Source organism: Hippocampus guttulatus, chromosome 2 (genome assembly GCF_054856545.1).
Source record: "Hippocampus guttulatus isolate MCC_2025c chromosome 2, RoL_Hgut_1.0, whole genome shotgun sequence".
Taxonomy (NCBI): domain Eukaryota; kingdom Metazoa; phylum Chordata; class Actinopteri; order Syngnathiformes; family Syngnathidae; genus Hippocampus; species Hippocampus guttulatus.
In genome coordinates this window covers 11,236,469-11,250,727 of record NC_141262.1, presented here as the reverse complement: position 1 = coordinate 11,250,727, position 14,259 = coordinate 11,236,469, and the positions used below count along the sequence as shown (strand labels likewise).

Here is a 14,259-nt window from a genome sequence, read left to right as displayed (position 1 = left end):
TCTCTCTCTCACACGCACACACTTTTCATTAAAAAAAACCAACTTGGCTAACTGATGCGTGCATATTTAACCCTCACACTGCTGAGGGCAGGTGTATGCATTGTGATGGAAGAGAGGGAGACAGAGAGTGCTTGCAAGTGTCAGCGTGACCCTAAATAAAGCAGGCAGAGCTTCGTGCCCTCACTTTCTTTTTATATATCTACACAAGAGCACAATGGATATTCCATGTAACCTGTCAGCTTGGGACAGCGCGCGCGCACACACAGTCTTGCATGTTAAACTGTGCAGGACAGAAGCACAAAATCAGAGTGTAGAACTGGGCAAAGTACAGCCCGGGGCCCACAACTGGCCCACCCACAGTCTCTGAGTGGCACTCACAGAGACCATGAAGTCAAAATAAAATGTAAATTATGCAGTGTTTATATTTTGAATATTGTGTTTTTGTTTTATGCGCACATAGGTGGGACAAGCACTGTAGCAAACAAGGGCTATGACTTGTGTCCCCGGTGATGGCAATTTATTAACCTTACTAACCTACAGTATGCCGTGTATATATAATATATGTAGCATTTTATTGAAACAAGACAATGTCCTTTTCTCAATACATTGTATTAGCACGTTCCAGTTTTTCAAAATTAATTGCCCACCCACGTCATAGTTGATAATGTGTCATAACTACCAGTAATTGACATGTTGAGTCCAGTGATCTTAACCTCCGTGGCAGAGGCTCCGTCGAACCTGAGACTGATTCACCGAACCCCGAGGGTTCGATTGAGCCCAGATTAAGAACCACTGTACCAGCGCTTATTTTTTTTTTCCATTTAAAACACTGTCCTACACCACAACTTAGACCTGATTTTAGCTGGCCTAAATGTTAAAAACCTTACATATTACCGATAGTCTACTGCCTAACCTGCAATCCATTAAGTTATAAACCAGCCATGTGAAGCCCTGAAGGTTCCATGTTTGTGTGACTAATAGTTTCTTTGTTGGCGCATTGGGATTTGTACATTTCCCCCTTGTGGAAAAATACCTTGAAGCTTACATCTGCTGTTTGACCTACAAGATACCCAATAATATAGGCTTACTGCACACTACTGGATTGTGCAGTACGATGCTGCGTGTGTCCTGTGTTATGTCAAGCCAGGACTACAGGTGTGGACTGCCAGCCAAACATCTGTGTTCAGTACTTGCGCATGATATTCACAGGGACTTAATGTGCCCTGGAGCATAATGTACAGTAATTCTAGGCTGAATATGTAATGTGGATAAACCTTCGAAGGAATAGTTTTCTGACAAGTGAAAATAAGAGAGCTCAAAATCCGGCAGTTGTTGACAGATGGTAGTCCAAAAAAACGTCAGCACCATCTTGAGGTAGCTTCAATTAAGCGCACCACTTAGAAAATAAAACAGGCAAAAGCACTACACAAGTTATGGGTGCCCCCCCCCCAAAAAAAAAAATCCATTGGAAAAATAGCAATGTAAACAAAATGAACACCGGATGAAAAATATACACTTCAAATGTTAACAAGCATTTTCCTTGCTGTATTATTTTTGGCACAGGCAGCCTCGAACACTGCACCACCTTAATGCAAAAGGTCGGTTCTTTAAATCATCCCTGAGCCAACGTTCCTAAAATGAAAGAGGACAGGGATGGGGGCTAATAAAAATGTCCAACTTTAAAAAGTTCATATCAAGCCTTTTATTTGGTATACAGATATTCATACATTTATACAGTATACATATTGATATAGTGAGCTATCTATATAACATGTGCCACTGCAAAGTCACAATCATTCAAACAAAGAAAAAAATGCATAATGTGCTTGCTTTAGTGCTGTGAAGCGCTTGTAATGTAAGTGGAGACAGGAATAAGGTAAATGCCAGGCAGGACAGTTACTCATGGCTAAAAGAATTACTAGTTTAAGATGAAGTGTCAACTTAACACAAAGAAACACAATAATAGAGTGGCACCATGGACCCTTGAAGTCAAACTAGAGAAAATGGAATCTCGTAATACACGTTGTTAGACTGTACAGAACACAGTGCAGGAACGTACAAATGGAGTGGCGCCAATCACTCATGAGAAGTTGCCATGTCTTTACTCTGAGACACACGCGCTCAAATGTATAGTAAAAATCACACACACACACACACACACACACACACACACACACACACACACACACACACACACACACACACACACACACACACAACACCCTTTCTTTTCGAGGCTTGCACAGTAAAGCTGACCAAAATCCATGTTAATTCTTATGGTGGGCACACCAACACACACAGTAATTAAGTATGGAAAGTAGGAAGGTTGTGCCCTTGAAAAAAAAGCAGGGACACACACAATTAAATAGAAATAAAGAGGGAAACTGTGTGCCTGTTTTACTGTGTGTATACAATCATGTACATGTACGTAGAAGATGTGAAAGAGGCAGAGCAGGCAGTGCTGATAATGTCTAAGACATTTATATTGAAGCGCATCATGTGATCACTCAGAGTCTCTCTGGACCTCGGAGGCGTCGGCCCTGCAAATGGGACATGTCCGATTGGCCTATGGAAAGAAAGGACGATTTTAATTCATGACAAAACCGCACAAAACTATTTCAAAAATGGTATGTAGTCCTTCTATATCAGGGGTGTCAAACTCATTTCACATTGTGGGCCACATATGGCCTCAGTAGATGTCAAGTGGGCCAGACCATTAAAATTATACCACACTCTGCTATAAATAACCAAAATAATATGTCTTTCCTTTGTTTTGGTCTAAAGAAGAACAAGAACATTAGGAAAATGTTGAAATTTAATGAGCATATCTTTTACAAAACATGAAGCTCCTCAGATATCCTTCGACAAATGTGCCATTTACTTTTATCGTTCACATATGCATTGCAACAGATCCCACTGATTGTACAAAGGCACAAAACTTTAACAAGTAATTGGTATTGAAAAATATAGGAATGCATTTTAAGATTAAACGAGATTTCTAAAGAAAGGAATTTTTAAACCATTTACACATGTGCATATAAAATTGAAATGTAATCCCTGCCTACACCTTACAAACTAAGGAGAGTGCTATTAAATGTGTAAAGAAAGTATTCACATGTAGCGTCTGCTGTGTTGAGTCTGTCTCAGTGATAGGTTTATACTGCTGTTGTCTTCTTCTCTGATCAAAACAGTGTGTCCCTAGCGGATACTCCATGAGTTGCACCTTATTAAAAATATTCATTCCGTGTCTTTTATGCATTTTTCCACTTTTAAATGATCCCACGGGCCTGATCAAACCTCCTTGGGGGCCGGTTCCGGCTGACACCCCTGTTTTATATCATGGATTTTCACCTATTGCAGTTGGGTCTGGAACATATGCCCTGAAATAAATGCTGGTTCACTTACTGTAAAGGAAAACGGACTATTTATTGTTTACAAAGAAACAGCCGAGTCTCTGGATCACTTGTCCATTTTGAAATCAAGCAACCCAGAGACTGCCCGATTCTGAAAATATGTCCGTGAGTGAGCCGTTTTGAATTGCTACAACACGTTTAAATAGCCAGTCGTGGTGTTGTACGAGCGCCAGTGGTGTGAACATCTCTAAAAGGGGCATCAGCGACTCAAATAGTCTCTAATAGCACCACAAAAAGTCACGAGTTTTGTTGCTTGGTTTTTTTTTTGTTTGTTTGTTTCTAATAGTTGAAAGAGGGGTCAAAACTTCACAATTTTGAAGTCAAGATGGCGCCCGAGTAGGCAGCCGTCGGCAAGTGCTCTCATGAGCCTTGCTTTTTTTGTTGTTTTTTGGTTTGTTTTGTCACTTTGTGTTTGTTGTTACGTCGTGTGGACCTGATGTGGACTTTTTTCAGCATTTTTTGGCCACGACATTCATCAAGGAGGAAACTGTGCTTGGTGGTTGTGCCTTCTCGGCGGCTGGTATACCAGCACTGTTTTTGCCTGGGAGGAATGTCGGCGCCATTTGACTGTCGTTGCTGGACAGTCCCGGGGCGCTTGTGTCTTGCGCCTGTTATGGGCAGCATTTTTCACAGCCCCACTTTGTTCAGCGGAGAGATCGGTGCTGTTGAACGGTCTGCGGCTGGATGGATGTGAGGCTTGAGGAGCCGACGACGAGAAGGAAGCGTTAGCACGCAGCGCCAATGAGGATGTGGAACTGGGAGTCGCGGCTTCGAATTGAAGTGGATTTACATGGGACAGGAGATGTGAGCCAATCTCTTTTTCGTCAATGGACGCTACAGCTTCGTGTTTGCTTTCAAAACTTAGCTTGTAGCAGACGTGTGCACATTTTCAGCATGATGTCTCTGATCCACTGGTGAAAGGACACTTTGATCCTCTCCTCTTTCATCTATAACTGCTTCAGACAACAAAGTGTATGCAGAAAAGTGGTGAAGATTGCACGACTGTCTGTGTCCTATGTATTGTGTTGTGTTATTTTTGTTATTTTGACTTCAAAATGGCGCCGCGTGAGTGGCTGCCTTTCCAGCAGCTCCTATATTTTGTTGTTCTACTTCTTCCTTCCATAACTTTGCTGCTGTGAATCGGGAATTTCTCCATTGCGAGACTAATAAAGGTTTTCTCATCTTTTCTTATCTTAAAAAGTCGCTCAGTTGGCAAGACTGGGAAGCCACTTGCATTGTCGTTTGCCACTTCCTCAGTTGTCATATTAACAGAAGCCTTCCTCCGGATTTGCATAAAAGAGAACTGGCCCGTGATTTGTGATAAGTAGATAATACTGTGCTGTAAATGTGTCTTCAGCATTTGTGTATTTTAACTGAAGAATGTCATGTCAGACACTGGGACTTATTTAAAATTGTGAGGAAAAATGCATGAGGATAAGATTCGATTCATATACAAACAGGCTCTGTGCATTTTTTCCTTTTCGCTGCTATACATAATGGATTGTTTCGGGTACAGTACAATATAATCCACAGATAGGCGGGAGGATGTTATTTTAACGAGTAGTGTGTTGAGTTCCAAACACTGCGAGTCAGCCAGCTCCACAGGGTGGGTACCTACCTTCAGCCACTTGTCGACACATTTGCCGTGGAATTCGTGGCTGCAGGGCAAAACTCGCAGCAGTTGTCGAGACTCAAAATCACTCATACACACCACACACCTGCGAGATGACAACAAAAGCACAACAAACTTGGTGTGACCAAGGGAGTTTGGAAAGAGCTTCTATGGAAGATGTCTGCTTATGGAAATACTTTGAATGAGTGGTCACTGAAAGAATGTGCTTTCAATGAGTTCTTTAAAAAGGTGGGATGGTCTGGCGACTGCACTTACAGTGTTTGTTCAGACTGGTGGTTATTTGGGTTGAAGCGATAGGAAGGAAGCTGCTCAATGTCTCCCTTGGTAAGTCCTCTGAGTTTGGCCTCCCCAAGACGTTCAGCAAGATTGAGGAGGGCCTGCAACAGAAATGAATTACTATCTGGGTGTAATTCACTAAATGGGGTGCATTTTTTAAACTGTCAAATCAACAAAACCTCGTAATTTTCCACTTCTCCATCATCAACATCCAGCTCAAGACTGATTGCAGGACCAGTCGGCTGGACCGGCAGCATCGACCTACAAACAGAAAAACTTGAATTGTTCACGTCATGAATTCGTTTCAATTGAAAAACAGTCCTTGAGGTAAATTAGCTTGCAATTCTGGGGTAGGGGGCACTTGACAAAGTGGGAAAATGGGTGTACTTTCTCAAAATGGGATGATGTTCTTCCAAACGAAAATGGAGTTTAACTTACAGAAAGTAAGGCAGGAGGCTGGGGTGATAAGGCGAAGGCGGTAGAGGCTGTTGCGAGCGGTACCTCCGGCTCGCAAGGCGGCGGGGGATGAAGTTCGGGTAGGACTAGGAGACAATTGACATATGCGTGTCAACTTGACGGCATTTCATCAGCAAAGTGTAACTGGTCTTGGCACTCACCACTCCAAAGAACTCCTGGGGTAGAGGCTCATGGGAGAGGAAGTGGAGCTGTGTGGAGTGTGGGGTGAGGGCTGGGTGGGTGGCAGGGGGGTAGTGGAGTCCCGCACCCAAAGATAGATGCTCTCCCAACAGCTCTACGTCATTCTCTATCCTTTGTAAAGGCTGCAGCAAGAGGTAAAAAGAAAAATTGCATGTTCATACATTTCGGATTTTTTATTTTACCTACTTAAATTGGTGCAACATTATAATTGCATGTGGTTTTCAGAAAAACGAATGGTCACAGACTACTGCCAGACATCTGGATTTTCTCATGCATTCCATTTTGCAGGTGCATGTAAGCACCAAAGACTAGAAATTAAGTGAACCAACGAACATTTTCCTGATTTTCTTCAAGTTCAAACAGGGGACGACTATCAAAATCTTATGGCCCCAAATAACGTGTCCTTTCTACTTACTGAACGCGCCTGCTGTGTGGTGTAGGGTCCAAACTGCCCAGGCTGTGGCAGCTGAGCTGGATGGTGGGAAAGGTGTGTGGGAGGATGTGGGAGGTGAGGGGGTGGAGGGAGGAGAAAGGCTGGGTCACTGGACAGCAGAGACGGGAATGGGTAGGGCATGGGGAGGTGCTGCACAGAACAAGTCTGCAGGACCTGAGAAGAATGATGAGAGTTCAGAATATAAATGCCTGAGCAGAAATATCAAACAAAACGTGAAGAACACCTAGATGGAGACTGGGTAGTATAAACTTAGCTGCAAAACAATAAAACCCACAGGAGGAGCAACGCTGCAGACGGGATAGTGCTGTCCACTGAAGACTACCGAGCATGCTGGGATTTGCTGCGGGCCTGAACGAGGCGGCAGACCAGGTGGAGCACCCGGGGGGGACACCGTATACGATACTGGAGCTGAACCCTAAACACAGAGAACAAGGATAGTGACCAATATTCAATCGGCCATTTTAAAGTGGACAGGAATAACGGATCTATATATTTGTACTTCCATGAAAGGTGTTCTGTATTGCAGCTCAATTCCATTTTAGACAAACCAATCATTTGGAAACGAACCCATGAACAGATACAAATTCAAGCCCTCACTTAAACTCACCTGTTCGTGGAGGTCCAACACCCCACTGCTCTGTTGTTGCAATGGGTGTGGGTGCTGCGGATGTGTCGCAGGGTGCAGCAGTCGTGGAGACAGGTTTGACGACGGATGAAGGGGCCTTGGGGAGGGATTCGGGGGATGGTAAACTTGGCGCTCTTCCAACCCGGGCCCCAGCCCTCGAGGGGGCTGCTGGCCATACGGAGGGTAGCCCTGAGTGGGGACTGAGTGACGGTAATTCTCATCTTGGTGGCCCGGTGACAACCCGTGGTGGGAGTGCAGGTGGTGAGGGTGGTGGTGGTGGTGATGGTGGTGAGGGTGAGTGTTGGGGTGGTGATGGTGGCTGTTGCTGTTGTAATGGTGGTGGTGATTGTGTGTGTGATGATGACGCGTCAGGCGGTCTCTGCGCCCACGCGGGCGTCGCATTGGAGGGCTGAGAAGGGAGAAGAGGTTGCGGTATGAACTACTGTATGTTGCACTTCATAAATATGGAGCACTAAATTAACCAATAAAGGTTTCTTTAACTAACTTTATGACAGAGCTAGACATTGTTGATTGAGTCTTTCATGCACGAATGAGTCAACTTTGATTTTATTTTTCAAAATCAACTCGTGTCAGTGCAGCTCTAAAATCACTCCCTCACCATCTTGCATACCAGATCATCGCAATTGCATGTGCCGTGGTGGCAGGTGCACACATGCGCCGCCAGCCTCTGCAGCACAGCATCATGCCATTGTGAGATGGCAGCACATCATGAATGGGGTGATCTGCACACTTCATTGTACTGTACTCAGTGCAGTGTAAAAAGTCCTTTACATCATTACAATTTAATCGTAACTTGATTTCTTGTAAGGGGTTAATAAAGTCAATCTATCTGTTAATTACAACTGCAAAAAAATGCATGCGAGTGTGCATGCACGTACCTTCTTCTATTTCGGACAGGTGTGTGACATCTCTCAGGTGCGTAGTGGGCATGTGGCCTGCGACCCGGGGGAAGCTCCCAGGGACGAATGGGAGAGGAAGGGGTCGGAGGGCGGGCGGAGCTTAGATCTAAAATGGACTGCTGGGAAAGACGCTGCCTTTTTGGGCTTGGGCTGTCTTCTATCTATAAACCGTGGACAAAGAAGGAGTAGTGCTTGAGTGGTTGTTCAGACAAACATACATTACATACATGGAACAAATCATTACAAAGCTAAATGACAAATTGTTATTTTTTAAATGTAATAAATTAACGTGCACAAAGACACACCCCCCCCCCCCCCCCCCATTTTCCTCTACACCCCTCGCAATCGAATTGGGATCAGTTCTCGATGTACCGGTCAATCGCAAACGACATATTGGGCACCCCTGCTGTACAGGATAAGAAGTGTCCAAAATGACATAACATGACATGAAGCCAAATGCATAGATCATATCCCATGGCTTACTTTGTCTCGATCCTCACTGAACATATTATCTGGGTGAAAGTGTAGCACTCCTCCTGCAGGCAAAAGAAAACGGGAGGGGAATAGGGGAACATAATTAGATAAGACGGTGCTGAGAAAAACATCATCACAAGACACAGGCATACACGCCTAAGCCAGCACGACAAACCGGTTGCCTCAATTTGATTTTCCTGTAGAGGATCACAAAGGATATGAAACAGTGATCGGTCTGTTTTCCTAAATACAAATGGACGTCAGACGTTGACCTAATCAATCAGTGTTGCGCTTCTTTGGTCTGACAGGCTTTTCCAATAGTTGCTTAAACCAAAGCAGAAGAGGCTCTCAGTGGAAAAAGCCACACTGGATCTTTGCCTCATTTGTACCAAAAAACAGTTGCCACTGCATGCTTTTCCTTGTTCAAGGTACTCTCAACTCATCACTGGGCAGTCACATGCTATCGATTTGACTCAGTTATGTGTATAAATTGACAAACCAATGAAAAATGTGTCACAACAAAGTGACATGCAGGCTTAACCCACCCTCAAACAGCTGTGGCATTTATACAGTACATGGAGTTAATTCCCAACAAGTTCTAGATATATCTTTATATAATACGAATGCTACTCGCAAAAATGGCATAGAGTGCAGACAGATCGAACTTGGTTGGACACCAAACTGCTCAGATTCATGACCGAATTATGTCATTAAGATTCAACAATTATTCACAAATTCTCCTGATCTCGATTTATTTTGGGGGTGTTTCGAAGGACAACCACACGCTCAGGTTTTAGAGGTGGCCATTTGATTCTCTCCTCTTTCATCTGAAACTGCTTCAAACAACAAAGCGTGTGACGGAAAAGTGGTTAGGACTGCACGACTGTCCGTGTTTTATGTTATGTATTGTGTTTATTATTTTACTTTATGTTAACTGTTTTGTGAAGCGCTTTGTTACAGCTGTCGCTGTTGTGAAAGCGCTATATAAATCAGCATGTATTGTATTGTATCCTTGCAATTCTGAAAACACGAAACCTCAACAGAAGTGTTCAAAAAAAGCTCAAATATTTACGTTTATTAAAATAATGTGATTCCACTAGACAATGCTGGAAAAGCGCCGCGGAAACAAAAACTACACTCGTTTCTCTATCAACGTTTGATTGGCTTTCCCATACTGACCACGCACGCAACCACATTTTCCATTTCCTCCATAATATTTTTCCGCCATAGTGATGTTGTTTTTAAATATTTTTGCAGTTTTTTTTAAGACTCCAAAAGCATATTTATTTCCATTTCCAACTCTTTTTTTTGTCCGTGCCCACTCTCGAAAAGAACACATCAAAATCAAATATAAATTTTGCAGAATCCTGTTAATCAGACAAACAGCAAAGAAACCTCTTTGGAGGGGGTAATAATCAACAAACAGCCCAGTAATGTAATAAATATGCAGTGGAGAAAAACAATAGGAGGCCGGCTGCTTATCTGACAGGGCACATGTCCAATCTGGATGCAGAATATGCACACATAGTTTTATGCAAAAAGAAAAATGTCCTTCAGTGACAAGAATTTAGCTTATTGCAGGGCACAAAAATATGTCATCACAAAAAAAATTATATATATATACTGTGTATATATATATATATATATATATATATATATAGAGAGAGAGAGAGAGAGAGAGAGAGAGAGAGAGAGATACGTATATATATATATATATATATATATATAATAAACTGTATATTTTTCCCCCGCCTCTACGCCCTCCATTCCATGTCTCCCTCATCCAGTGAGTCACCTCAAAAACAACAGATCTGAAAGCAAATCCCACCCCTTTGTTGTCCTTTGCAGAGCCACTCTGGGGCCATGTGAAGTCTGCGATAGTAACGGCTCAAAGACGCCCCGCTTGCAACTGTGAAGAACAGATGCCAAGACGGCTGACTGACCAGCTGACACTGGAGGCAAAACGCTGCCTTATATCTTTCTCCGTCAACTTTGAGACCTCACTGGGTCCTTTTCCCTCGTGTGTTTTGTTGAGAACTAGATCTTGTCAGCCTGGAGGGTCAAAAGAGGGCACATTGAGGCAGACTGATGGCGCTCTGTTGGAGAGAAAACAATCTTATTTCCTCAGAATAGTGGTGTTGTTGAAGCATAACACCATTGAAACCATTATTTTCCTTAGTATTAGAATTACTAAACTTTGCCTTAAACCAGTGCACAGTTTTGACCTCCTGCTAAAACAAAATCTAGTGTGTTTGACATGCAAGAACGACGATGTATGAATCGAATGTACCTATTTAACATCATGTAGTTGTTATGGCAAACCACACAGAATGAGATTGCCATTAGATGCCTCATACTCTCAAAAATTGAAGTATTCTGCAACTTAATCATTCGGAAACAAGCTTGTCTCAATAAAATAGTTCTGCGGTGCATGGTTGGCGAACAATGCAACCCATGAACAAAGGGTCCTTTGTTTGATCCCAGTACCTAGGATTAGGGTTGAGAGGGTTTTGAGCTGCAATGAGATGGTAAAACAGTTTTAATTGACAATGATAGCTACTTAAACATTGTCTTGCGATGTTAATGAAATGCAAACAAAAAGACAAAAAACTGAACAGGGTGCAGCTAAGCCCGCAGCAGCAAATGTGTGTGAAATAGGGACAGTTGGAATAACGCACACCAACACTATTAAGTGACATGTCACGCCTCGGACTGTGGAACATGGGCTCACGATCTAAAATTGCAATATTCAAATCACAGAAAACCAAAAGCTTAAAGCTTAAATGTAATCAGTGCAGAGACCTTGCAGACTCCCAAGCATTGAGATTGCACCTTTTGTTTTAGTGCATACATAATTAGTGTACATGAGCAATGTGTATATATTTCTACATGCGCTGTTCCACCATTAGTAATCAAATATCCATTGCTTAAAAGGGTTATATCACTGTGACACACTGCTATTCAATAGCCTGTCAATGGTGTTTCCATTGATCTGTTATGAAGCATTTAGCTAGCTGCCTCTATGACAACATTGTCATTTTACATTTGTAATTCTCTTCATGGCAAAGTGATGCGGTCACTGTATTTTAAATAAATAGTACGCAAATCTTTCCTTAATTTGGCAGAAAAACCTCAACTGTGTGTGTGCCCTGCGATTGGCTGGCAACCAGTTCCGGGCATACCCCCCCTCCCCCCGCCTACTGCCAATAAATAAACCCCATAAGTAGGTTTACTGTATTTGTATCTCAAGGGATCACTGTACATCCAATTCAACAATTGCATACATTTGCATTCAAAAAGATATGGGTTTTCTAAACTGATATTGTCAGAGATGTATTAAATGTATCACATGCATGGCTTAACACAGGCTCAAATTAGGCATGGGCAATAATTGATTCATGAAAGGCAGGCGGAATAGTGATCTAGTAGTTAGCACGTCCACCTCACAGTACAGAGGTCCAGAGTTTGATTCCGGCCTCGGCCTTCCTGTGTGGAGTTTGCAGGTCCTCCTGTGCCTGCGTGGGTTTTCTCCAGGTACTCCGGTTTCCTCCCACATTCCCAAAATATGCATGGGAGGTTAATGAAACACTCTAACTCGTCCCTAAGTGTGGTTGTGAATGGTTGTTTGTCGATGAGTGATTGGCTGGCAACCACTTCAGGGTTTAGCCCGCTTACTGCCCGTTGACAATTGTGACAGGCTCCGGCATGCCTGCAACCCTTGTGATGATAAGAACTCAGATAATGGATGGATCATGATAGACATGATCAATATCGATAGAAATTGCACTCAATACTGACTGTAAACAAATAAATAAAAATATCAGGAGGCAAACCTCGATCCCATCAATGGTGCATGCCGTAGGCAGAAGCTACAGTCTGACGTTAGATTTCTGCCACAATTACCGTGACTTAAGAGAAAATTTGGAGCACACAAGCATGCTTGACTCCCAGATATTTTGAATGGTATTTTTCCTCTCGATAGTTGTGTTTTATTTAGCCAATATGTTTAATAGATTGTATCTTTAATTGGTTTGTTTACATATTTTGAATAGGCACACACACACACACACACACACACACACACACAGATATGAAATATTTAGATTGTGACACACTTTTCAACCATATCGCCCAGCCCTAGCTCAAAACGTTTATCTCTTTTTTCCCTCAATTGTAATTGTTTTCTTACCGTCAATGTCATTCCAAACGCAATTTGTTTTGACCTGATCTGATTGAAGACATTAATCGTCAACAACTGGTGCACAAGCAGTGTAAAAACCCTGCAAAACTTGCACCAACACATGATGAGAGCTGTTTCTAATGTTGAACTAATCAGCTGAGAGGAGCAAATACCTCACGTTTGATGTGGTGCAGCAAACATCCATTATCTGAACCGCGTATCCTGTCAAATAAATACCTCAACCAATCAAAACAATTCAACATTATCGTTGAAAGAACAGAATTTGTGCTGTGGAGGAACGTTCAAACATTGGACAAACGTTATCCTCCACTACAACACAATGGGTTGCCCAGAGGCTGCCTGACAGTTGTCTTCCCGTGAGCTATCGCATACAAATGTAAAGGAGCACGCTACTTACCGTTTCCAGGGTGGCGGTGAGCTCCGTGGCGCTGCGTCCCTGCGGCCAGGTATGTGCCTGGTTGTTGCGACTGGCTCTCCGGGAAGCCGCGGTGCGGCGCCCAGACGGCGTTGCTCTGCTGCGGGAAGCTCATCCCTCCTCCTCCTCCTCCTCCTCCTACGCCAGCGCTCATCATGCTTCCGTTACCGAGCACATTACCGCCGCTGTTACCTCCTGGAGGATTGCTCACGGCGAAATGATAGAAGCCGGACCGGGACCGAGAGCGTGTCCTCGGGGGGTCCATTGGTTGACTACGGCGGACGCGGAGAGCGGCGGCGGCGGTGGTGGTGGTGGTGGAAAAGTCGGCTCGAGACTCAAAAGAGAGGAACCTCCTCCGTCGGACAGCTTCCCAGTCTCGCTTTAAGCGAGTTAGCTCGGAACACGTTCTTAATCCGATAGTGCTATCTAATGCATTTGAAATGTGTGGTTTTGACAAGACAGTTGACACTTTTACAACCAAAAAGTGATAATCCCCCCCACCCACCCAAAAAAGACCAAACAAAAAGAGGTTGACACTAGTCTTTTTTTTTCTTCACAGGGTGAGCACTGAAGTCGACTATGGCCACTGAAATTTTCACACAAAAGTCAACACATTCGGTTTAATACAAATTGACTTCTGTTCGATACAAGCTAAATTGTTCGCGCATGTACCAGCGAGATTTACTGGACGAGTTAAAGCCCTCACAGCAGCAACATGGCTAAGCTACCGGGCGTTAGCGACGAACAAGAGAACCAACGAGTGCGGACTGTGACACTATTGCCGCCTTAACTTTTCGATTTTAAATTACACGAACTAAGAAACCTACCCGCAAGTGGTAAAGTTCCACCCGCGGCGACGGCAGGCTATAATTGAACGTTCATCGGCATAATGTCGGAGCTAGCACAAGCTAGCAGGAAGCTTGCTCCGGCAGGAAAAACAAGTCAAACCGTGGCGACGTTTAGCGGGGACAAAACGTCGTGTTATGGCGACGTAAGACCGGCAAACGGTGTTTCACAGACGTGCGGCGTCTTCCCCGGAAACCATATGTTGAAAATATTACCGTTTTTTTCGCGTCAATTAAATCCCCTTCTTGCGTTCGATATCAAATGTTTTCTCCGGTCAGCAGGGAGTGTAGTGGAGATCACTCAATGGGAAGTTCATACTATGTCCAGTCACTCTCAACAGATCAC

General features: G+C 43.5%; 1 protein-coding gene across 2 annotated transcripts; it reads right to left on the bottom strand.

The window, feature by feature from the left end:
* Positions 1-1,687: 1,687 nt before the first annotated feature.
* LOC147208518 (E3 ubiquitin-protein ligase RNF38-like) lies at positions 1,688-14,220 on the bottom strand. 2 transcript variants are annotated; one of them, XM_086136773.1, is made up of 13 exons: positions 14,130-14,197; positions 13,051-13,226; positions 8,462-8,514; positions 7,958-8,139; positions 7,041-7,467; positions 6,708-6,848; positions 6,395-6,586; positions 5,940-6,101; positions 5,761-5,864; positions 5,502-5,583; positions 5,302-5,423; positions 5,032-5,131; positions 1,688-2,566 (listed from the first exon to the last, which is right to left on the bottom strand). In XM_086136773.1, the coding sequence occupies exons 2-13, from the start codon at positions 13,223-13,225 to the stop codon at positions 2,504-2,506; spliced, it is 1,803 nt and encodes a 600-aa protein (XP_085992899.1). In that variant the 5' UTR covers position 13,226; positions 14,130-14,197; the 3' UTR covers positions 1,688-2,503. The 2 variants fall into 2 exon arrangements, with proteins under 2 accessions (XP_085992899.1, XP_085992890.1); XM_086136764.1 differs by having other exon boundaries at positions 13,051-14,220.
* Positions 14,221-14,259: the final 39 nt, after the last annotated feature.

What these genes read in the sequence shown, in the direction of transcription:
- LOC147208518 (XM_086136764.1), bottom strand. Translation starts at nt 13,333, where the DNA reads ATGGACCCCCCGAGGACACGCTCTCGGTCCCGGTCCGGCTTCTATCAT. An exon ending in CCACACAGCAGGCGCGTTCA is followed by an intron (nt 6,102 to 6,394) that starts GTAAGTAGAAAG and finishes CTCTTGCTGCAG; the next exon opens with CCTTTACAAAGGATAGAGAA. An exon ending in CACCAGTCTGAACAAACACT is followed by an intron (nt 5,132 to 5,301) that starts GTAAGTGCAGTC and finishes GTCATCTCGCAG; the next exon opens with GTGTGTGGTGTGTATGAGTG.